At 31.5% G+C, this 26862-nt stretch overlaps 1 protein-coding gene across 9 annotated transcripts in view; it reads left to right on the top strand.

The window, feature by feature from the left end:
* LOC147067517 (uncharacterized) overlaps nucleotides 1–26862 on the top strand; it is a 124953-nt gene that overhangs the window by 5048 nt on the left and 93043 nt on the right. For 2 of the 9 annotated variants that reach the window (XM_085954546.1, XM_085954549.1), the window contains exons 1-2: nucleotides 14345–14750; nucleotides 19093–19295. The exons of 6 other annotated variants lie outside the window; for them this stretch is intronic. In XM_085954546.1, the coding sequence (XP_085810672.1) occupies nucleotides 19272–19295 (24 nt within the window). In that variant the 5' untranslated portion in view covers nucleotides 14345–14750; nucleotides 19093–19271. Of the gene's footprint in view, nucleotides 1–14344; nucleotides 14751–19092; nucleotides 19296–26862 lie in introns of those variants that run through there. One more of the 9 variants, XM_085954550.1, reaches the window with a different exon arrangement.

Here is a 26862-nt window from a genome sequence, read left to right as displayed (position 1 = left end):
TTACTATCTTATCGCTTCCGTATCAAAATCTATAAAGCAACTTTCAATTTCTTATAAGACTATATTTAACTCTAAGACTAACTGTTTACTATATGTATGCATATTAGTAGAACGGATTTATATAGAAGAAACGTTTGTAATATTTTAAATTTAAATGTAGTGCTTAATCCACATAACTACGCTTACCATACGTCCCGGTTTGACAGGGATTGTCCTGGTTTCACACATTGGTCCCGGCGTCCCGGTAGGTTTGACATTTTGTCCCAGCTGTTGTTCCGCGTATGAATGATTGTCAATAATAAATTGTAATTGTTGTGAAAATACATAAATATTTTATATCCGAAATCGAGTTGACAAAAATGGCTCCAATAATTATTCAAATATTTTCAAGAGCTACACATCGATGTACCCAATCTAGTAAAAGTTATTCGATGCAATATTTTGTGTATACCAGGAAAGTCAGCAGCTTTGGAGTCTGTTTCCTCGATCATGAAACACATTTGGTTAAAATAAAACACACCGAGGGCGCTACGTACTGAAAATTGAACTTATTTAGCATTACGTGCAACTTTTTTTATGAGAAAATTTAAAAAAAAATGATGAGTGTTGAAGTACGACTGGTACAATAAATAAATAAATTTGAATTTCTGCTGCAGCAGAATTCTGCTTTTGTACATACCTATTTTTAATAATAAAACAATGTTTGGTGATTAAATTTGTTTCTTCGACCTATCTCCCGTTCATGTCCCGGTTTGAAGTTTCATAATTATGGTAAGCCTACACAAACTCTACCTAGACACCAATATTGTGGGCCGCCATTTTTTTTTTATACAAATAATGCATACAAAGCTACCAACACAAATAAATATTGTTTTTCCATATGTACCAATTCAACTGCACTAAAATTGTCCTGGGATCGCTATCAGGTCTTATGATACAATAAGTTCAAAAAACCCCCTCTATCAAAGTGCCTATCTATGTACATAGTGAAGTTCACTCTTTGGGTCGGCAGGATTATGTTTAGCGAAGCGGGATGCATACAAATTATGGTCCCGCATTAATAAAGTATATTTGTTAGATGAGAGATAGTAGGTATGTACTCAGCTCATTGTATGCTTACTCAATAAATACTATTGGATACTTATTAATTAATTTTACTGTTAAATCTCGTAATTTTAATTACAACAGGTCAAACTCAATAAAGAATTACCTACTTATAAATAATGTAATGATTAATTACCTATCAAAAACCTTGTAATACAGTCATCTACCTTACTCTATTTAATTTAACATGGTATTTTTTACTTTAATCTTTAAAATATATTCATTTAATATACTTACTTATTTAATATCAAGCACGGTAGAATGAAATAACATGTAAGTATAGAATAATTATTATTAAACCATTGTAAATTTAACAACTATGGTCATATTGTATTATTATTATGTGTTATCCGGAAGTCGACGGTGTTTTTGGCCATCCTAACCGGAAACCTTCCCTTGAATGATAAAATGCGGCAGTAGAGATGGGGCATTACGTGGCCAAAGTATACATTGATACTAGTGTTTGATTCATTGATTATTTCTTTAGCCTTTTCCATCATCGACAACTCCTCGACATTCGTAACTTTATCGGAGTATGTGTCTGTACACCAGCATTTAAATATCTCATGTTTTCAGTGTATTGTGTCAAAATCTCCAGTCCGTATAGTAAAACAAAAAAGACGAATCGTCTTACCATTGTCGTTTTGATTCATAGGTTTAGAGGTCATGGTTACATAGTATTTTCCTTAGTGGTTATCCCAGAATGCAACCTAAGTAATATATACTTAATGGAATGTTGTCTCTCTAAAGATACTTCATTTACTCCGTACGTTTTGTCATCTATATAATATACTCTATAGATAACTAAATTACAGGCCGTGTTGACCTCTATATGAATCAGTGGCGAAGGGTGGAGGTCGTGGAGACCCGACAAAAATAGTGCTCACTGAACTTTGTCGGTCATACTTAGGTATTTGTTTTCATTAAACTAAGAATACAAACTGCAGATGGTGTTGGTTGGTTTTTAAAATCCAATTAAACCCTGCGAAAATCAAACTATAGGTATTATATAATATACGTACCATACTTTTATTCTAAATAATTTAATAATAATCAAAACTGTCTCCGCCCGATTCAATCAATGGACATTGTCAACTAATATAAAATATACAATATTATTACATATATCAAAGGCAAAATTATTTACTAACGATTTGGATAATAATATAAGAAATAGAAAAATAAATCAATAATACAAAGGCTAAATGACTGTTCTCATAATAATATGAAATAACATCAGCTACTATACCACCGACCCCTTAAATTTTGTCAGGGACTCGGTTCATTATTTAAGATCGATCTTTTAAAATAGCAAATATGTGATCTCAATTTGCGCAATGTTTTGGTTGTTTACTTAATTAGCCACTTATATTATTTATTTATACTTAATTTTGAAAACCAAAAGTTGTCCAGTGTATAAAAACTTCTTAAAAGGTTTATAACATTAATGCAATTAGTGTAGATTTTCTGCAGGGTTAAAGCCTTCCTCCCACCCTTCTCGGTCAGTTATTCGTTACACGTACTTCCACAAAACTTGATGAGTTCGTTGATCCAGTTAATATTAGGGTAGTCATATTGTGGTTGTTTAGGTCTCCTTGGGTACCACGAGGTGGAACTAATATAGTAATAAATAATAATTGAAGCTACTATTTGTAAACACGGCTCATTCCTATATATATTGTTGAAAAGTTAACCTTGAATGACATTTTGTAAAGAAAAATACACTTTAAATGAATTTTTATAGGGTAACCTCAAACTCGGCTTTATTACATACAAAATATCAAATCATAATAATGGGAAACTTTCAAATGTGGCTTATTCCACAATCAATGTGTTTCAAAGACGGCTCATTGCACGTTAGCTAATAGGAATTCATGTTTTGGGTCATGTGACTAACATTTTCGTGGTATATCATTGGTTCCATACTTGCATTGGCGGTAAATTCAAATTGTTAAGTTTCAGAAACGGCTCAATCCAAGTTTCGCTTTCAAACCCGGCTTGATACAAATATTAAATGTGAATAGATTCTTTATTAACATTGGATTGAATAAGTTTCCCTTTGCTTTCTACTTTAAATACTACACTACAAATGAACTGAGAAATCAAACAAACAAGTCTTTTACTAGTCTGTAAAATTGTTTACTGCATTTTGCTACAAATTATGTTTTTGGGAATGAGCCGTTTTTACAAATACATAGTAGCCTCAATTGCAGTCTTAGTAACCGTTTTTCAGCTTTCGTTATAAGAAGGTGTTTTTTTATTATCCTTGATTTAGGGCCCACGTAAAAATCCGTGCCCTCGAGAGTCGAGACAGACATGTTCGTGAGATTATTGTTTAAAGAAATTGAATTTATCGATCCGTCGCGGCTGCCAAGGCGCGGCTCTCGCAGACACGACTGCCGGTGGAATGAAATACGGCGTAATGCTGAAAAAACTGAATGCAAAGAGTAATAAAAAAAACGAAAAGTGCTTTTTGCTTGAGCGACCGCTCATTGTCACGGACGTTGATTGCGTCGAATAAATTTAGGCGCGTTAAAACTTAACTAACGCCAGCGGTGGCGACTATTACCGGCAATATAATAAATACGACCAACAATGTCTAGGAATACGTCACCATAAAATTGTAGCTGTTTAGTTAGTTTAGTTTTTACATTTTTGAGATGTGGAGTCAGAAATGGTTTTAATGGATATTCATTGATTGATTTCTGTGACGCGATTAAATTACAATGTGATCTAAGTACTTACATATTTTCTGATAAGTGCTGCATTATCGACTGCGAGCCTTAGTAAGGTTTTTTGTCGATAGATGTTACTATAAAATGTAACAAATGGGAGACTGGTATCGTACAGTAACAGCAAAAATTGATATCGACTTATCTACTAAGGCTGGTCGCTCATTGTAAATCGTCTCGACAGGGATATGGTCATAAATAAAAAAATGAGCGGAATGTTGCAATTTTCTTTCATGCGCACAGGTGAGGCCATGCTGGGGCAGTGACGTAACAATGATAAAGCAGCTTCTGTACATGCACCGATACGACAATTTGCTAAAAACCTTCCCGAGATTGCTTGCGAGATTTCGCTCGCGCGTAAAAACTCAGGAACTATCGAGGTATATGTGACCTTATTGTGTCGTCCACATGCACTCGCTGCGTATCACTTCTCGCGCGTAAAGCGTGGCGAGACATGCGCCACCTGGGCAAGCTCTAAGTGAAATTAGTTAACGCGACAAGCAGATGTTTTTTTTCTACCAAAAATGTAGTAGTAGATAAAGTTAAAGTCAGTTGTTGCAGTCGAGACGAGTTTCTATGTATGACATGGCTGACGGAACAATGCGATAATTTAATATTCCGACGAAATTAGAAAAAAAAACATAAAGCTTGCAGTAATGATAATATCATTGTGCAAAGGGTGAAGCTTAAGTCGGAAATATCTTAATGATTTGTAGTATTGACTGACCTTATCTAAAGTGAGGCCCTAACATGGTGCTTGCTCTTTAATATTTAACTGGAAGGGGCGACAAATGACGCATCCTGTGCATATACTGGCATAGGTACACCGATATTGATATAATTAGTGCTGAAAAATCCATTTACATTTTCTGAAAGCCTCGGACAAAAAATGACCAATATAAAATTGACATATTACTGACATCTGCATTTAAATTAAACACCAGGACGTAAAAGTTTGATACAGTCTACGGTTTCGTCTATTTTGGTTATCTTATGAACTGAATTAATCAAAGACAAAATAGTAATAATATATAGAAACATGTCTGCGAGCAATTACTGCTACCATGCAACTAAAAAAACAATTCAAGGAGCCATACTAAAAACTCACTTTATTAGACACTTGTAAAACATATTGTGCTTCCGTATGTTTTGAAAACCTGGAATTAACGAATCATACATTTTTGAAAAGAAAATTTCCCGCCGTAGCTATGAGCAATCATGGACGTCAACAATTAGAGAAGATGATAGAATTTTGAACTCTTCACCCTTTATAAAGATTGCAGATTGCAGTGCAATTTAACAAATGAAGATTGATAAACCATGAAACGTCCAGGAGAGTGTTCCAATAATTAGGTGCAATATGCAGGCCAAAAAATGGTGACCAGATGAAAATAACAATGACAGCCGTGTGTCTTGGATACTGAATTGGAAAACCGTCATACTGCACTGAGCTACAGGAGGTTGCCAAGGTTGTGTTTTTGATGGTGATTATGAGTATGTACCTTTTAGTATCAGAATTATTATCTGTGGTTTTGTTTCTGTGAATATTTCCATACTATCGACAATGAAAAAGTATTATATAATTATTGTCATGCATTACAGTACTGCAGTGTTTCTTATGCGTCGTGTATAAACCAAGCATGGTATCAATGTTAATTTCTTTATGTTATTTCAGTGGTAGCACATACCTAAATCCATGGGAAAATATTCAATGAACCTCGTAATATATTTAGTACCTACCGTAGACAGTGTATCTGTATCAGATGTCTGAATGTAATGAATATATTTATACGTAAGTATGCTGATATTTGTCGAATTTCGAATTTTAGTTTTTTATTACGGAGTTCGTGCTCACATTTAAATTTTAAATAATATATGTCTCGGAAAATGGAGAAGGGAAGGAAATTATAAACGCATATCTGCTGAATCTACATAATTACACAAATCAATTCATTGAAAAGCTTGCCATTTTCATTTGTTATATGAACATATTAACTACTTCAGAATGCTGTATTGGTAATGGTAATATATATGATCTTAGTATTAAAAATTCTCTCTTTTAATATTGTATAAAATAATAATAATACTTATGTGTAAAAAATATATATATAAAAATACTATATAAATAGCAATACAAAGAGAGATTTTCTTATACTCGTTTAAATTAAGTGAATAAAGCATAACAAAATGCTGCGTCGCGTTGGACGATTAAGTTTTTTCACATTGCCCACACCTTTAAGAACATAACATTTATGTCATTGTATACATAATATAGAGTATTAAATTCGTTTTTTTAACAGTAAACCCACAGTGGCGTCGAGTCAAGGAGTCAAGCAAACTTGTATAACAGGAACGATCTAAATATTCCCGGCTGTACCATAGATAATACATATTATATTAGCCAATGCAAAGACATCATATCTGCGTCACTTCATTGTTAAGCACTGCTACTACCTAATGAAAACTGCTATGAAAATAAATTAAATAATAAAAAAATGTATCTGTGTGTGTGTGTGTGTGTTGTGTCAAGTACGTGCGACATTAGTGAAACTTTTTATTTTGCTCTTCATTCTCAGATACGTACCTAGCAACATCTATATATTGCATATATTTTTGAAGTGTCCTTATGTAAATAATTTTTATTTTTATTCCGAATTATTTTTCAAAGGACATTTATCCAATATTATTTTCTTCATTCAAAGATATTTATGTACCTACCTAAAAAAGTAACAATTTAATATTTTAATAGGTACTTTAGCAATAATAGTTTTCTGCCAGGTATATACTATATTGATATATAAAATGTTATTCACCCAACGTCCGAAATAGCGCAACCAGCACCGTGCGCGTTTCTTAATCGAATGATCTATATGAATTTTCATTACAGTTCAAAGATAATATAGCTAATAAAGAGGTACCTACTTATTTAACTTTAAAAGAATAAGCTGTCAGAAACATAGACGCGTTATTTTTTAGAAAAATTTGGAAAAATTAAATTACATACATGCTATTTTAAATGTGAAAACGTCGGTTGATTTGTCTATGTATTGATGTATAATTTGGTTAAATCATAAAGAAGGTAAGAATCTTTTATGAAACAAAAATACTAAGTAGGTAATACTCGTTCAATAAATAATATCTCCGTCACTGTACGAAGCACTTAGCAAAATGTAATCATCGCTATGTGAAACGGTGGGGCTGCCGTTCGTTACACTGTGCAAAGTCGAAATTACTATTAGTTTGTTTTAAAATTACACTTAACTAGTACGCCTCTGCAGACCGACGAGTCACTGGCTTTGGCTTATTGGCTTATTACCATGGTATTTACTATTCCGGTTGATTTTTGCAGTACGATAATATAATGATATTCGGGGTGAAAATCACGTGTTATTTTAGCCGGTGCCCAGCTACCGGTAGTGTTAAAAAAGTGTCAGATAATAATATATTACTGTGTTGACTACGAGTAGTTATAGTTAAAATATACGGCCGCAAGTTTTTTGGTATTTAATGAAAATGTATCGCGCTTTTTGTGGGAAACGTGGAAAAAGCGCAGAGAATTTCAATTTAGTTAACGCCGCGCTTTAAAAAATATAAATAATACGAGTGAAAATGAAAATGCGAAAGGAAGTATTATGTTTGTTCTCATTATTATACGAAAAACGTTATAAACCTTAGTGAAATGAATCCGTCTGATTTACGTTATGTACGACAGTGATAAAATAAAATTTTAAAAGGCAGCATTCATAATAATTCTTGAGTGTGCAGGGAAAAAAGAAATAAGTCTAAAATCAGTATTTTTCAAAATATATTATATTAGATTCAAAAATATACATTGTTATCGTGTTGGTACCTACCTATAAATTAAAAAGAATTTATTATTGTAGATTTATAATATTCATTAATTATATTTGGAAGATATAATTTTAGAAGTTGGTTTGATATATATTAGCTGTTAATTATGTTATCATTGTGTTTCCTTTTATTTTCCCTATTTCCACGTTTCTAGGTCATTACAGCGTCCATTCTCGCCCTTGAGAATGGACTTTGTGATGCCCTCATTACGTCGGGAAAAGAGGAAGAAGATAAATACATACTGCGATGACCCAATTAACAGAAAACACAAGAAACAACCGTGAAAGTTTGAATTAATATAATATACCTACTTACATACTTCGAAGTGATAATATAAAATATTGTATGTATATAGACAATAAACAAATTTAATATTATATTATTAAGTATGGTAATAAAATGTAGGGGAACTGTACCGATTATGGAATAAGTTCTTAATACTGGCTACTCGACTTTGAAGAAGTTGCCAGTCTCATCTAGCAGAGTTATGCTTTCTACTAGGTAATTAGCATGCCTTGGTAGTGTTGTAAGATATTATGGCAGTAGGTGGTTTAAAGCAATTTTTCGTCATTAGAGTTTTTGCGGTAGTGACTTTTTAGATGAAAATAATTTCATTAGATAATCTATCATTTATATGAAAGATTGTCTAATAAATAAATAAATTTGCAAAAAAGGGTCCTAATAATAGATCCACCCACACACACCCACGATGGCCCCGCAGCTTAAGCGTCGAATCCTGGTTTCATGGTGTTTTTTAGGAAAGAATATTAATTGATATAAAAAAATACAATGGCAACATTGGCTATGTATTCTCAGCACGTTTAATGGGTTCCTCCGCCATGCGGGACAAAATAAATGGCAGCGAATAAACCTCCTTGCTCTATTATTCAATGCTTTTTTATGTTTTCAACGTGGCTATGTATCACTTGAATACCAAAAAGGCCGTTATTCTCCTACCGAGATAACCTCAATTGGCTAGTAAAATACAATTTAATATCACGCAATAATGGAAAATACTAAGCGAATTTTTTGAGATAAAAAGCACTTACTTACATATTACTTGACGATTTGTAGGATGTATACGACCATAAATAAGTAACTAGGTATATCCACGGGTAAATGCTAAATATTATTAGATAAATCATGAAAATAATCTGTATTATGCAGTGGCGAAGGATGGAGGTAGGCAATTTAGATCCGATATAAATAGTGCACACTAAACTTTGTCAGTTATACGTATTTGTTTTCATTGAACTAATACTAAAATTTACAGATGGTGTTGGTTAGTTTTTAAAATTCAATCAAATCCTGCGAAACCAAGCCAGAATAGATAATAGTCAAAAAATACCCGTCTATCTATGAAATATCCATAATTATGACATTAAATCATACATAATTTTGGATATTTTATAGATAGAATAAAAATTTTCAATAATATGGCTTGGTTTAAGCAGGGCTTAATGAATTTTAGAAAACTGACCAACAACATGTGTAATAATATGTATTCTTAAACCAACGAAAATAGATAAGTATGAATTAAAGAGTGTGCACAATTTTGTCGTATCGCCCAAAATATACCAAAACTTATTATGGTTTGTTTTAGGCAGGGTTTAATTGATTTTTAAAAACTCACCAACACCATCCTTAAATTGTAGTCTTATTTCAATAAAAACAAATACGTATGACTAACCAAGTTTAATATGCACTATTCATTGCAGATCTTAACAGTTTACCTCCACCCTTCGCTACTGGTATAATGTACCTGTACCTACTATATAAGGAAATTAGCAAATGAATTGATTTTGTTTTAGTAGGCATTGGACGATAAACAAAATTTTACCTTTAATTAGTATTTTAGTATTTTTCCTTATTTTATTGATATTTTCAACTGATCTAAAATGACAATTAATTCTCTTTTATAAATTAAAGCGTAAAAGAATGCTTTATACGACATTTTTTAATTCCGTCTTCACGTGAGACTCGGAAATCCGGACACTGAAAATGAACAAGTCTTGAACATTTATGAAAGAAAAATTCTCCGCCATATTTATGTAATAATCGGGGACGGCAACGATAGCCTAAGCTCAACATTTTAGACCGCAGACAGTAGGTAGATATCAGCGCAATTCAATCAATTAATGTGTTAAAATAAATTTAGACTACGGAGGTTCACTGCCGGATGAGTTATCCATCAGCAGCTCATAGGAGGTGGAGGTCTTGAAAGGGGGAAAGGTGATTTACCTAGTTGTATAATATGTGCCTAAATACATCTAGCTAGACCTATGATTATAAAGTGGTTCTAACAATATTATAAGATTAACGATGCGCTGAAAGGTTAAAATTAAATAATATTAAGGTAATACATAAATATAGTTCTAGTCTTATGGGCGTCATCAATTCTGAACCCGAGAGACATCATGACGTACGACAACTAATTTCTATCAAGGTTTTCAGCCTCCTTTTTTATTTTTATTTCTCGATGAATATTGGCATACAATTAAGGAGCGTGTAATAGAGTGTTTTAGTTTTTATAAAACAAATTGTATAAATGTGTAAAATAAAAATAAATTGCTCAACGAACGCACACTTTATAACGTATTAGTTTATAATTGAATGTAAGAAACTGTTGATTTTTGTAAACGTTTTTAGATGTATTAATTAATTTATACACTTTAAAATGTAAATTAGCAACCAATATTGTATTAAATTGTTTACTTCGTATTTTATCACTAGATAGATACCTTTAGGTAGCACTGCACTTTGCCTTAATATAACATTTCAAATAATATCAATTGTTAATTAATTACTTTTTTTATTCAACGAATAATTCACAAGATTTAAGAATGTAACATTCTAATTATTGAACATACTTACATAATTTTTGAAAACGCTTCTGAGAAAATATATTATAACCAATAGAAAAAAAATCTTAGTAGGTACTTAGCTTAATTTAGAAAGCGCTTCAGAGAGTATTGTAAGAGCCATAAGTTAAAATTTGTCATAATTAAGTATGGTACCTTTACCATAGTGGTATATGTGCGTGGGCGCGAAAACCGAGAGATGCAGGTTCGATCCTGCGGGTGTCTTACTTTTTTTTAAAAGATTTTTTTCTATTGGTTATAATATATTCTCTCAGAAGTGTTTTCAAAAATTATGTATGTTCAATAGCAATTGTATTTTGGATTGGATAATTTGGTTATTATTAACGCAAATTAAAAATTACGTTATTTCTGGTAGGTAATACGTAACCATATATTTCGGATCCAGGGTCATTCTGAAAGCTTTGCAGTAATATTATGATAATATTTTATAGGATATTCAGGTATTCAAGTAATTTAAGTTTCCGGATAATACTCATCACCGTGAACAGAACAAAATAAATTGAAACAGTTTATATTTGGATTAATATTCTCATGCGATTTTCATAGATCAATCATTCAATTAACCTAAATAGATTATTATTCGTTGACCCGCTTAGATGGATTTTCTAAATTAAGCTTTCAAACAGCAATGCACGTATACAAGTACATAATCACCACACCATTAGGTATACCTACGAATATAAGTACATAGAGATATCATAATCATCCTATCCACATCTACCAGTAGTAACATAGGTGACCATTTTGACCTCTACGTTTTGCAAAATGTCGTATATTATTTTGTATTTATTTTCTACAGTAATATACTGACTTCGAGATCAGAATAAGTATCAACAATTATTATAATTGACTGTCATTGTGTAACAGCACGATATATTAAGTACTCTGAATTATTTTTTTTATAAACGCATATGGTCCAGTTATATTAGGATTTTACCTTAAGGCGGTACATGCTCGTCGAAGGTCAAAATTGAGTTTTTATTGTATTTTCAAACCATGATCCTGGACACTCCTTAAACGACTAACGGACTAACCTAACCTAACCTAACCGAATTTTTTAAATTTTTTTTTTAAACGGTACATGTTCAAACACGCGCGTTAATATCAATTTACTCCCTACTTCAATTATAGTTTGTCAATTTATGGCTACGGCCGTATGTTGTAGCTTAACCACTGGGGAATGACAAAAGAAATGGCGTATTTCAAAAAAACACTACCTTATTCTTAGGTCAATAATTATTATAAAGCAATCATTATTCATAAGATGTTTATCACACTTGAATGGTCAAAAACATAGCTTATAATAAGTATCTTTAGAATCATCTTCAAATGTGTTAATCTTGCCGATTTTTTGAATAATAAAATGCCTAATTCTTGTCAAATTTGAGATCACAGAGATTATCAATATAATTTTTTATCGTGAATATTTTACAAAAATTATTTCGTAATAAATTATACTAATGGTTTCATAAATGCGTTTAAAAATTAATAAACGTAAAAAATCTTAACACCACTGCACAGCTATTTACCGAAATATGACTATATTCTAAAACATTATAGCGAGAGGTTTAAAAGAATACTATTTTATGTAACAAAAATACTTTATGCAGTCATCAAATGTTTAAAATAAACATAAAGGATAATAAGGCTTCAAAATTATATAAATAGATTATCTAAAACGTTTAAGTAATGTTCAGGCTAATGCTTTGAAAATACGATAAAATCTCCATTTTGACCTTCGTTGGGCATGTAGGCCCTTAACGACTGAAAATATCGAAAAATATTTCAATTAAATTTAAAGAAAATTTAAAAATACACGTTTTTAATATAATTATTTTTTGTCGGCAATGGTTACCGAGATTTAGTGTTTGGCCAGAGTGAACGCACGGGCAGCGGCGCGTGAAAATGAAACATATCACCGTGTGTAAAATGCTCAAAAAAGACACTGTCTACGAACATTTTACACACGGTTATACGTCTGAGTTGCGCACGCCGCTACCTCCCCGCCGCCCGTTCAACCACTATGTTCTAGCACTTAGGGTAGGAATAAATGTAAAAAACAAATTTACAATTTATTTAAGTGACGATTGTGTTAAAACACTTTTTAATTCAATGTGCACCTCGTTCACTGTTTAAAAGATGGCTGAATATTTAAAATGAGGCGCTGTTTCGAAGATGGCGGCAGTATCACATAATGTAAAACAGTTCTATGCATATAAAAAGCATCCTTTTTAAGTGGATTATGCACCCATACAATATTTAGTATACAAATCAATATTTCACGATACAATAATTTTATTAAAAATAAAAGAATACCAAGAAATACAACTGAAAAAAATACTTTGAAACGAGGCACGATAAAAGTGTTGATTTTTAGTATGTTGCTACTAGGCACTAGCACTATTAATACATGTTATGTATTTCCCGTTCAGGGAAAATATTTCTAGGTACGGGGTTTTTTATAAATAATTAGATTGGAATACTGTTCTTATAACTTTCTCAATTGTATTTTTTTTAAAATTTCCAATATAATAATGTAAGCATTTGCACGTTGATACCATATTTAAACTATTATCAATACCATTCTTTTAATCAAAATATAGCAAAGTAGGTAGCCATAAAATTGTTACAAGTATTAACATAATTTAATTAATAAATAAATATGGTAAATTGAAAGTAAAAATACGCAGAGGAAAATGTAATTATAATAATAACATAATGTTCTATATTTTTTCAACATAAAGAAATTTTTCATGCTGTCATCCCTGGTTTCGTTTAAGAAAAGTATAATTTTTCCCATACAGGCTTTGCTGGATTTCCCAGAACTGGACTTACGTCAGGTCAGTGACGTTGTCTCATTTTATTGGGAGCGGCTAGAGAGAGAAGGGCTGAACAAGAATTATTCGAAATTCAAACGTCTCTCTCGCGATACGATTTTCGACCAATGGGAATTCGCGAACGTAATAAGGTTGCGCAGAGACGCTGTTACGTTGAAAAGAAAATTCGTTACACACATTGCGCGCAGGACCGTACATAGACTATTTTTCTCCAATAGATGCAATTATTGTTATTTTTTTATAAATGTTAGTAGTGAAGATCACTAAACTTCATTACAGATAATAAAATAACCATTCACAAAGCGTCGATAAATAATAATATTCATGGAAAATGAATAAAGAAATACCTACTTAATTTAACTAAAAAACAAATTGTAGATAATATTGATTGACCTTTATTATGGCGTTATGACATAGTATTATGAATGCAAATTTAAGTTTTCATTTGCATTGTAAATTAAGTTTTGAATCTCTTAATACTATATATAAAAACCATTTGGAACAATATATTATATTCACGGAAAGATAAATATAAATGCACGCCATAGTATACGTTTTACCAAACCAAAATAAAAATATTTATAATGTAGGTCGTAGGCCATTAAATTGGGAAAAAACCCAAGGGATACTAAACGACTATGCGCCATAAAACCCAATTTACATGGAAGCAAATATCTAGCAGAATAACCATGGGGAGGGCCTCATCTAGTAATGGATCGACCCCAACTAACTAATCTAAACTAAACTAAAAATAAATATGTTATAATTATAATAATGCGTTATAATATATTACATTATGTTTCTTGAAGCACCAACTGAAAAATAAACACATTTATTCGATGTCGATCATTGTGAATATTAAAATTTTATTGAACGTGCAACATTAATCTGGCCCTGTTCTCACCCCGTTCAATTCGTTTTTAAGGTTAGGTTTCCCAGTGACGTTTCCATAACAAAACGGGCGGGCCGCGATACATTTTCATTAGCCATCCAAGGTGTTTAATATTCGAACATTGCGAGTGTTTTTAAATATTAGCTTGCATATGGCATCCGCGAAATTTATACCCAGCCGTATGTGTTTTATTAGTTTATTTTTCAAATGAAAATCTGACGAAATCGTGCCGTGTCTCATTTTTTATAATAATCAAGTGTTGATTGACGATATAAAACGCCTTTCTTTTACATTATGTACCTTCAAACAAACGTGTATTCAAATAATTCGTGTGCATTCGATTCGACTCCGATTGTAATGTTATATTATTGAGTTTTTAGATTGATTGCTTGCTCATCATTACTACACTAATGACATTATTTTATATGGAATATAAAACAGATTATTTACCGTAATTATAAAACATTTATTATGATTTCATATTGAAACGTGACAAATAACATGGCGTTATGATTTTGTACCTATATTATTGTAATTTTTAAGTGATAAAACGTATTGAAAAATTTGTTTATTTCCTCAATACGGTATTTTTGGTTATGTATTACAAAATAAAATAAATGTACACAATATATTAGTTATTGAAGTAGAATTAGTATGTATTTTAATCTATTGCTACGCCACGATCCCATATTAGGGTGCGTTCTTCCTGTATAAAGGAATTATATTCTCATTTAATGTAAGTTAACAAAATTGTCCATGTAAATTCTACTGAATGCTTGAGGGATTACCTCATTTTTGTGATATAATTCCATTGCTGTTAATAACAGGATGACGTCAGCATTTTTCGTTTACCCGTGATTTACAAAATGAACGAAATTCGTACCATGGGGAATACTTATACAATTTTAGTATGAAATAACACGAATTGGCGAGTTCAGCTACAAAATAGGGAAATAATTGTATTCTCAATGTTGCCAAATTTTTAGTATTATACCATTTAATTACAATTGTAGAATATTTAATTTTCAATAGCAAAAATGTGCAATCGTTTCAAATACTTATCATATTTTTTGCATTGTATAATATTGTCTATGAATGATTAATTTTGCCTATGAATGATTAATTTTTATTTTATTTCTTGCAATTTATGTATGTTAATGAAAGTTCATGCTAATAATAATAATAATAATAACATTTCTTTTTGTTTTCTTCTATTTAATAACTACAATATTATTATTTAAGAGTTGCGTGCAAGTGGTGTTCGATCGACCATGGACGTTGTTTTTAGAAAAAAATTCAGCCCGACTAGCCGCGTAGCAGTCTCGTAGAACACGATATTTTACCGTTTCAAGTTTACTGGTCAACTTTTCCCCCCTTCGACATTTTCCCGGTTCCTGTAATTAGTATTCATCTATTCAGCCTGTTCTCGAAACAATATTCTTTATTCAAAAATAGAAATAGGTAGGGATATTTTTTGTTGCCATGTGAAGTCCGTGTGCATTATTATTGCTGAAAAAATAATATATGGGTGACACTGGTTGGAGAATAAATAAAATTATAATCCATCATTTTCAAATAATAACAAGTTTATTGGATAAACGTTACTTATCCAAAAATTATAAGAATTATTATCTAATCATATATTTGTATTATTGATTTATATTAATAAAACGCATTTTTTTGTAATTATTCCACTTTTTTATTTAATAAATTTAGACCGGTTTCGTTTGCCTCAAAGAGACATTTTCAACTGAATAATAAAACAGGTATTTACCACAACAAAATTATGAAGGCGACACAAATAATCTACTAATACATCGCATTATCCGTTCAATAGTGCTTTGTCACTAACAATTAAATTAACATTAACGAGATTGGATTGGAATTTAATTTCTCCTGAAATTTGCGACTGCCATAATAATATTATGTTTGCAACATTGTAGTATAAAAATACGACTAAAAAATAGAAAATCGTATAGGTATATTGTGTATACTGCTTATCTCATACGTTGCATGTTAGATCATGAATCTTGAAGTGGTAATCTGTACGTAATAATATATAAAACATATTATAGATAAATCTGGCGAAGAAATTTCTGGAAAAGCAACCATGCGATCGACCGGTGGCCAAGAAGTGAAAGCCCTCCGAGAGTGAAGTTTCATTTCATTAGAGGCTCGGTCAATTTGCGTGTTTTAGACAACGCATTTAAAAATAGAACGTCGCCATTTCACCTACTTATTCAGGGCGTTCTTTTTTTTCAAGAATTTTTATGGCTATTCAACACACTTTTTACCCGTCGTCAGCCAGGTAATTTCCAACCATTTCGAGTTGCTACGACCAAGAATAACACGGCGATAGCCCAGAAATTGCTAATGAATAATTTTAACCACCATTTTCTCATTCGCCCAAATTACTACTCTTGTAAATTTTTCATTATTTTTAAAAATAAAAGTATTATCTAAATGAAAATGATATAAAATACCTTTTTATTATTTAATTGCACTATACTTGAATGCGGTTTATGTAACTATGCGGTTGATGAAATGTCAATATAATAAAACAAGTTAACAAACAAATGTTATTTACTCACACAATTTTAACAATGGGCACCTATCTAAATACTAGCTATGGTTATTTATTTTATGTGCACAAGCAATGAATAATTAAATGAAATAATATTTAAACATACCTACACTGAAAATATACACGTGAACACAATAATAAAATTATGACGGCGTTAGAAACATATAAATGAAAAACAAATATTATCTCTATTGGTCGTTCACGTAACCACCTTGAAATTCTGTCATTTTTTGAGCGACCAAGACCTTCCACTCCTTTCAGTCCTCTGCTTTACTCTAGGCAGAATGAAGGTTTCCCCCAGTAAGCTCATTCACTTGGTTGCTCCAACGCATCGACACTCTTTCTTTATTTGCCTTCCTTAGAAGCTATCCACAACCATCAGTCTCTCCAGGTTATCTATTCTAGTATCATCAAAACTGAAGAATGCGTCCCAGATATATTGTCGAGAGCCGTTCCTTTATCTATAGTCTTTGGATAATTTACTGGTTCATCCTGTGTTCTGTCTATGAACTTTGAAGCATTCGGCGCCAACACCATATCTCGAAAGCAACACTTGCCTTCTGCTCCCTCACACCGTAAAGAAATATGGAGAACACTAATATGCACACAAGCATCATTTTCGTAGCAATTGAAATTCCCCGATACTTCCATATGGTGGTATGACGTGTCATCGTATTTTTTGCAATCTGTGTGTGCCTTCATAATTCTGCTTCACGTCCGCTTTTTCCACTAGTGGTCGATTCCAGATATATAAACTCGTTGCTGAAGCTGGTATAACGTTAGCCCGATCGATAACCATATAAAATATCTAAGTATCTTTTATTGTGTTAACTGTCAATAACATGGTGGAAATGTATTGTGTTATTAATTTCATTTAATAAAACACAAACAGAGGCGGACAAAACCGGTCCAGATTTATTTATAAAAAGTAGAATAAGCACTAAAAAAATAAATCAATAATATCTAAGTAAAGAAAAAGAGTATCATTAGAATGATTATTAATTAGAATTGCATTTTGCATAGTACTTTACGTAAACAATAATTGTATGGATTCGTAAAATAAGAGTGGAATAAATATAATTAATTTTTAATTAAAAAAATATAACCATTTTTATCTGGCATATTATGATTTTATCATAACAAATGAGTTAGCTGGCATGAAGTAAACAACTTTATTTAACAAATTTATCAATTCTATAGAAAAGTTTTTTACATTAGAGATGGCTGATTTATTAGGACAAAATGAAAATTGCGTACCAGTGTTATCAAGTATTTGGAACTGTGCCACCATTGTTTCCATAATATTTCATTATTATAAGAAAACTGTGCATAACTATAATAACGTAATGCCTACTATCAAACTGCCGGGGCTTACTATTTTACTTTAGTTCGTGATAATATTTTAGACGGAGCGCACTTACAATTTGATAAGCACGATCTTACAAAATGTTTATACTTACTCAGTAAAATAAACTGTGATGTATTACACTTTAATTTACCTTAAAACGAATTTGTTTTACCTCAGTGTTTCGTCAAAAATAGGTTAAATATCGAGTAGACACGAGTATAAATTTAGAATAAATATAAACGGTATTTTTAAATCATTTTTAAGCTTAAAATTTTAGTGATTTTGAAATATTATCTTGGATATTAAAATAAACTTTATTTTAAATGCGTTATAATGAAATTGTTAAATTCAAAATTTAGTGTTCATATTTTAATAGTGATTGATTTGAGGCATATTATAGCGAATAGAAATGTTTTCATATTTCAAAAATGAAAGACAAAAAACTAAACAGGAAATATGTAGTATAATTTTAATTTTATTTTGCTAAGTGACGTATTTTATTTATTAAAATGTCTATTGAAAACTTCATTATTATACAAAAATACACTCTTTATAATATATACTGTAATTGCATGTTTAAATTAATTTAATTCGAATGAATGCGATATTCTTTATTATCCAGTGTTAATTTAAGAAATAGATAAGTACTCTTTTTTATAAAAAGTTGACCATAAAATTATAAAATATATATTGTGCCTATATACTATTTCATAATAGCGGCCATAATAACCAATATTAATAATAATATTATATAGTTACCAACTAATTGAATCATATGTAAGTAATAAACTAAGTAATTGTATTACTAGTGAATGTGTGCTTAAAATAGTGATGTTTTTGTGTTATTTTATACATCGTTAGTTAACTACCGGTTCTTCAATATGATGTATCGCAAATGACATAGTATTTATTATGTCTCTGATGTGATATCGAATTATTAAAAGACTGGATTGGTAATGTGAGTGTAGTTTTGTGTAACGGATCCTAAACCAGTCCGAAGTTTCTCCGAACGAAGATTTTTATCTTTGAAATCCGAGAAGATGATGTCCTCATTTGAAAAAAGGGTAGGTTTCCTTGTTTACTTCTTGTGAAAGTATTCTTATCTAATGTCAATGTTATCCATGGACAAACAATGACGCAACTAAAGTGGTGTGCCACAGCGAAACTTATTTTAAAGGATTTCGCTGGATTCCCTAAGTAAGAGGTTGGTGGGAATTCGTAGCTGTAAGATTATAAAGTTAGATAAAACAGTTGCTTACATTTTCAGTTTTAGTCAGGTAAAATCATCACGATATTTCCTCACATTTTCATATATTTTTTATCTATTCTATAGATTGTAATTCAATTCATTTGATGATATCAGGTTTCTTAACATTGATAAAATGATTACACAGAGAATAACCACACAATAATAACAATTTAAAAGTATAACAAAATAACAATGAGGTACCTAACACAGGGCTCGAAATAGACCGGAGCGCACTGGAGCGCCGTTCCTGTTCATTAAATCGGTAAAATTATCACTACGTCTCGTGGAAAAAAATAATTTGACTGTCTGAGTTAGATAGGTCATATAATAGAAAATCTATGAAATAAGTACACATACAATTTGATAACTATGTTGTATATATCTTCAGAACACTGTCGAGAGCTCCGGTTCGTAAACTTTTCCATTTCGAGCGCTAACCTAACAGAGTAAAATTTATGTAGGTATAAGTACCTAACAATATTTTTACAACTCTAAATATGTAACATGTCCGCTGGTATATAAAATATCTCCTCCAGTCCCCGATATATCCCAAGAGTATTCAAAACAGCGACTGCATCACCTTTTGGGTTTATATTCTTATCATCTCTTTTGAGCGGCACTCACCTGTTCTGCCAGTCAAAATACAGCCGATCTCAGCCGGCGTTCCCAAACTAAAGGATCCCGGGGTCTAATTACCGCGAAACCCAGAAAACAAACAATGTAATTTGGTGACAAATAGTTTTATTTTTTGGCTGTGTTGGCCTCAATCGAAAGAAGTGCTGAACCCGACGAGTGCACTGATTTATTCAAGTGAAATTACCACTAGTTCACAAATTAACTCATTTAGTGCTAACACCGCGACTGGCGCGTTTGAAGTAGTTGACCATTAGATATAATTAACATGATATTATTTAAATGTGGTAATTAAAAAGTAATTAACTGGTCAGCAGTGAATGTATTAATTATTTAATTAACCCATACACATACTTTACAGTTTACACCGACTTCAGATGGATTTAAATCGTTATCGTGGAATTAAACACCTCCCGATTTTGCTCATTATCATAAAAGCTTTCGAACAACTACATATTAGTCATATATAGTTGAATGTAAAAAATACTTCCGGCGAACGTAACTTGATACAATGTATAATAGGTTGTGCTAGGTAGAAAAAAATATTTATAGTAAATTGTATCTACTAGTCCAGTGGTCGGCAAACTCATTAGTCAATAGAGCCAAATATCAAGAGTACAACGATTGACATTTCCTTTGAGAGTCAAATTTCTTAAATTTAAATTATATACAGTACTCTCTCAGTAATCCGCCACCCCAAAAACCAGACTAGTGTCCAATTAGTGAAAGCGGCGGATATTTAGTGCTGAATGACGTGACAGGGCGTGTTTAGTTATAAAGTGTCTCTCCAAAATTGACTTTTTGTTATGCGCCAATTTTTCACGACAAATAATACAGATCGATATGCCATTTAAGTTTTGAATAATCGCGAAAGTCTCGATCCATTCAACTTTAAATTCACGCTTTTCGTCTTCCGTTTTTCTTTGCTTCTTCTTTGTAGCTATGTCAAATAAGGCATAGAGCATTTGTGGTAGAGTCGCACAAAAGGAGCCAAAGAGCCGCATGTGGCTCGCGAGCCACGGTTTGCCGACCACTGTACTAGTCAGTTAAATAATTACTCGTATACTTGGTATTACAAGGTAAGAGCTGAGCTAACATCAACACTATTCGGGATTGACATTTTATGACTAATATTAATAAAATGAACCATTTAATTATTTCTCTCATAAAACTATACAATAAAATAATACTATAATATTTACCTATGGTATTCATTTTATTATTATCATTGATCATAAAATATTTGTTTGCAATCTGAAATATTATATTCCCGAATAAATTAATTACTTAAATAATCCATTTTTTTTAAATCATGGCCGTAAAAACTTAAATAATACCTATTATTGTATGGCATATTATTTTTCGTACTTTCTAAACCACTATAGAATTAATATTTAATTAAAATGGCAATCAAAAATACATTAGAACAGTGTTCCTGAATCTTTCACAATATTACGTGGTATAAACAAATAAAAAATGTCGTAAAGAATATTTTTGTAGGTACTTGTAATACGCTATGCTAGGCATAAAAACTGCAAAGTCGATAAGATAGTTAAGTTCTGTGGAATTAAATGCATAAGAGTAAGTGAAATGTAATCGGTTTGAAGAGGCCTTTATCTAGTAGTGAATTGAACTAGAACGATGACAATGATGATCAATAAAATTAATATATTTTAAGTATATTATAGATTAATGCACAATACTTATAATGTAATAGCATATTGACCGATAATTCAAATGATATCAGCTTTATTTAGTTCCTTGTGAATCGTATGAGTGTTTTAAATATTTATTCAATTGACTATTTTTATTGAATATGATAAAATTATAACTTTCATTCCAAGATACAGCATATTGTAGACATTAGAGGTGAGTTGGAAATACTGTCATCAGTTTGTGTACTCAAGTTTCGGATGGAACTACCCATACTCAGTATGTGTGGCCCAATAAACTTATTCCAAAAAACTTGCGATGATATCATCGCGAATCGCTGTTCTGTGCACTCGCTAATTGGTAGACTTTCAACACTATTGACATTAAATGCGCGCGAACGAGATAGCACTTGAATATAGGTATATTTAAATTTATTAGTCTATTGCATTCGAATGTATGAATAATAGGTCATACATTTTGTGTCGCAGCAGTGGTGATATAACGCACAGGCTTAGGCTTGTTATATGACCGTTCAAAACATGTTTAAAATTAAAAAAAAAAATCACTGTTATTCAATTTTGTTAACAAGAACATTGTAACCTAACAGAAAAACAACTCATAAATTTAAAATGTGTTTAAAGTTTTATAATAAATGGGACTTTTCGACAAGAAGAGCTCAGCGTATTTTTAGAGATTCTATTGAAGCCGATACACAGTCTGAGTTCCCTGAGCCTATACGCATTTCAAATACTAATATGGAGTTGGTTTTAGTTTCAGTTGAGTATGAAACTTTTGTCGCATACGCACCAAATGCTCTATATAGTATTCCAAATACTAGTAAGTATTTTAGAACCAGTTTCTTTACTAAGTATTTTTTTATACTGGTAGTAAGTATACTTAGTCTTCAAAATTGATCAGTTTTCCCATCTCTAGTAGACATCTGTGGTGTTGAGTTTATTGCAAATAATACATTCATTCAACCCTTGGACACCCAACCCCTGGGCCAGGATATGATAGTATGTATTGAAAAAAAGTGTGAATTTGTTCAGTGAGTAGGATTCGAACCCTTATCATAATCCGCACCACCGACTGGAAACGCATCGTGCCAGCCTGTAAAGCCCACGGTGAGCGACATACTAAATAAGTAATTAAGTAAACTTCCATTGTTTATTTAAACTTTGATGAAAACCAACAGTCTGTAAAAGGAGAAAATTCCAGAACGAATTTAGTAAACTTTATGGTATGGTTTCTTTTTAAAAAAAAATATGGTAATCTTCACATAAACCGGTATACTTACATAAATATTAATTAGAGATAAGCTGAGATGATTTTGTTTACAATGTTAATCTTAATAAATTAAAACCGTGAAATTTACTTGTAAAGAAAAACATTATTTCTCTCTCTCGTTAAATAAGATTATTTTTAATGTAGAATCATATAAAATTCAATATTAAAACATGCTATAGAGTTTTGTATTAGTATTTTCTTTTTTTACAACAATATTATATCCTAGTTTCTGTTTTGCTTGTAATAGCACTAATAAATTATTGTTATCCCAATACAATTTTATTTAATACACCTAACGTAAACAAAACAAGGCACTGAAGATAATTAAATTAGACTCATTTGTTTTTGGGACAAATTGCGAAACGTTTTGGACAGTAATTGGCCATGTTATTCACATTCGACGTAATCAATGGGTTAAATCAGTGTCCTTCAAACTGTATTTATTTTTTTATTTATATATATTTTTTATTAAGTACCTACAATTTATATAAAATTTTTCGATGTAAGTACGAAAAGTTTTTCTGAGTGACATCATCCCATCATATAGCTAGCCATTCGAATACGGTTGCAGTAAATTCGGTCAATTTATTTCACTGTGGATTACGAAAGAAAGATATTTATCACACAACAATCTATTTGACATTAATCACAGTTAGAAGAAACAGTAAAATGTGTGAATTATTTTTAATTAAAAAAAATATTGGAGTATTTTTGATTGTAAGATCGACTGACTGAACTAATCACACAAGTATACAATATTAGTGAATATAATATATAAAATAAACGAATAAGTGATGATCCAAATAACATGTGGAAGAGGACGGGCAGTATAAAATAACTGTACAATTAAAAATATCGCTAACGAATTACTAATTGGAATGGAATGGTAAGTTTTGTAACAAATTAATTTGGAAGAGGCAAGTTTCACTTGATCACTATTGAAATTGTTATAGACACAATCTGACACATTATATATTTTAACACTAATTATAAGCGATGTGATAATAACACGAACCAACAAATTCATCATTGAAGAGCTATTCATAGAAGACAGACGCTCAACTAATCATGGCCCCAGGGCCAGGATTTTTGGCTAAAGGCAGTCTTACGTTCTAGAGTGGCGTTTTTTAAATGGTGTTCGACGTCAAATAAAGTTCAGTGTATTTTTAGTGATTTTTAACATATCGAATTATAGATTTGTTGAGTATCAACATACAACAACCAAAAATTGGATCGTGCAACCATATATTTAATGATAGTAATAACCCCAATGTGAAATAGCGCCGCAGGCGACTTTTTTATTATTGGAATAAATTTAAGATGTGTATAAACACACTCATTTATCTGGTTGACCCGCCACGCCGCTCCCCCCGAGTAGCCCCTAGGCTAGAGTCCTGTCAGCCCCTTGTGTGGGCCATGCAATTAATACCCAATGTCCCGACGACAGTAGTGTACTGAGTAATAGAAGTGAAACAATCACGCACACCTAGGCTTTGAGAAAATCATATACATATTGTGAATTGTGACCTCACCGGTTCAAACCTTTAATCTTTAATTATTTAAAGATTTAAAGTCTTGGAAGCTATGATCAAATCACGAAAGCGATCAGATCTTCATTGATGTTAGCAAACCGCTCAACCAAGTCCGGAGGTAACTGGAATAGAATATAAACTGCTTACGAATTCAACGATCCTCAGTAACAAACAAAGTGACGACTGAAGTATTTGAATATTGTGACGAAAATTCACAACAACTATCTATGTAGGTAGTACCTACTAGGTACATACTAAGTTATACTATTATCAAATAAGTAGTTTGGCTTTTTATCGCATTTGTCGTAAAAATGAGAAGAGTAGTTACATGGATAATCGCCCAGTGAAGATAAAGTAAAAACTTCTAAGCCCTCTGCGTGTTTTCATCCACAAAAAAAATGAAATATCCGTTGAGAAACGGTGTGTTTGCTTTAACTTACTCCCCAGGGTTGAGTTAACAAAAGGCTTTAGTGAAAATCGATACGCCATCGGCGCCTGCTTGTCAAATTATTTTAACGTCGCATACATTTGTGTAACATAACTAGGTATGTAACCACATAAGTACGAAAAATGTTACTTACTAAGTTATGTACCGCATATTATTAAAGTTCACAGAAAATTGATCGCTGACGAAAAACTATGTTATATTTTAAGTCGGTACAGAGTATTTGTGTTTGCGGTGGAGTGAACCCAGCTAACGTTGTATAGTGCAAAATATTGTCGAGGAGAGTCCCATAACTTATTGTCTCAGTTGTGCGCGCTCACACGTAAGAAAAACAGCATTAATGTTGACTACTAAGTTTCGGCGACTCAATTATGACAAAATCATCCGCACAACGATCGAAAGATTACCGTCAACGAAAATGTGTGAATTCACCTCATAATAATAAGGAAATTCCTAAAAATATATGACGGCCTGTTCAAAAACGAGCCGACTCTATTTGAGATCAAATTTGAGACATTTTTAAAGCTTCTTACCAAAAAAAAATTCACCGGCGAATTCACAAAATTCCGTTCGGGTTCAATGTCGAGGACTTATCTTAGCTTTTTTATGCTAGAATTAAAAAAAAACATTTGCAGTCGGCATCTTTCTTTGATCGTTTTAATTTAACCGTTACATTTTGTCTAATAACAATCTTCACAATCTCGAGATTAATTTTTTCTGATTATTTTTCAAAATTTCTCGATCACAACCTTTAAATTAGTCTTAAGACCATTAAGTATATTTGTATTTTTAATTATTTACTTAATGAACATACATAACTAACACTTCTGAGAAAATATATTATATTATAACCAATATAAAAAAATCTTTTTGAAAAAAGTAAGACACCCCCGCAGGAATCGAACCTGCATCTCTCGGATTTCGCGCCCACGCACAGAGACCACTATGCTGAAGGTACCATACTTAATTACGACAAATTTTAACTAATGGCTCTTATAATTCTCTCTAAAGCGCTTTCTAAATTGATCTACTATTGGCTGTCGGATTTTGTATTTTAAATCAAAATAGGTATTGCTTTAATTACTAACCGACGTCACGGATCACTCCAAGATATTTTTGTGTTGTAGCTTCCTTGAACGTGCTAATAATTTTTAATTAATTACTTTTTTTGTTCAACGAATTTGTATTTTTCTTTTATGGCCAATGTTTCAACATATTGTGATAAAAACAATAATATATATATATATATATATAGAGCGAGATGAATTGAAAAAAGTGCTTACTTCAAATTTATACTATAACCTTGTGCCACTAGAGTAGTAACATGCGTATAGCTTTGTAAGGCTTAGCTATTCACCCAAAAGTAAGATAGAACATTCTACCATTTCTACCCTTAACATTTTCTATTGGAGTATGATTATAAGTCAAGAGTCCTCAGAACATTGCGTGAGACTCAACAGTCGCTTAGGGTTGGATATTATTTTCTACAAATCCTATTCACGGAGCTATAAGATAAAAGTAAATGCGAATTGCTTGCGTGTTTTCTCTCTTATTATTATATTTTACACGGATCTCTTTCCATAAATATGATTACGATAGTATTATTGTAACTCATGCTTAATTAAGATATCACTAAGTGAAATGTTGTTATCAGATTTCGACTCTTGGTTTTATCAAAATAAACACGCGGTTAATAATACTGTTGCTTCGGCGAAATTTAAAGAAAATATTATAACAATGGCGACGTTATTTTGTGTTTTAAGCCAGACTCTTAATTATGTTGACACTTGGTAATTTAAAGTATTTAGACTATCGCAAAGATAATAGAATCA

Source organism: Rhyacophila brunnea, unplaced genomic scaffold (assembly GCF_057557595.1).
Source record: "Rhyacophila brunnea isolate RB1 unplaced genomic scaffold, BYU_Rbru_1.0 scaffold_4, whole genome shotgun sequence".
Classification (NCBI taxonomy): Eukaryota; Metazoa; Arthropoda; class Insecta; order Trichoptera; family Rhyacophilidae; genus Rhyacophila; species Rhyacophila brunnea.
This window is presented reverse-complemented; position numbering and strand designations above follow the sequence as displayed.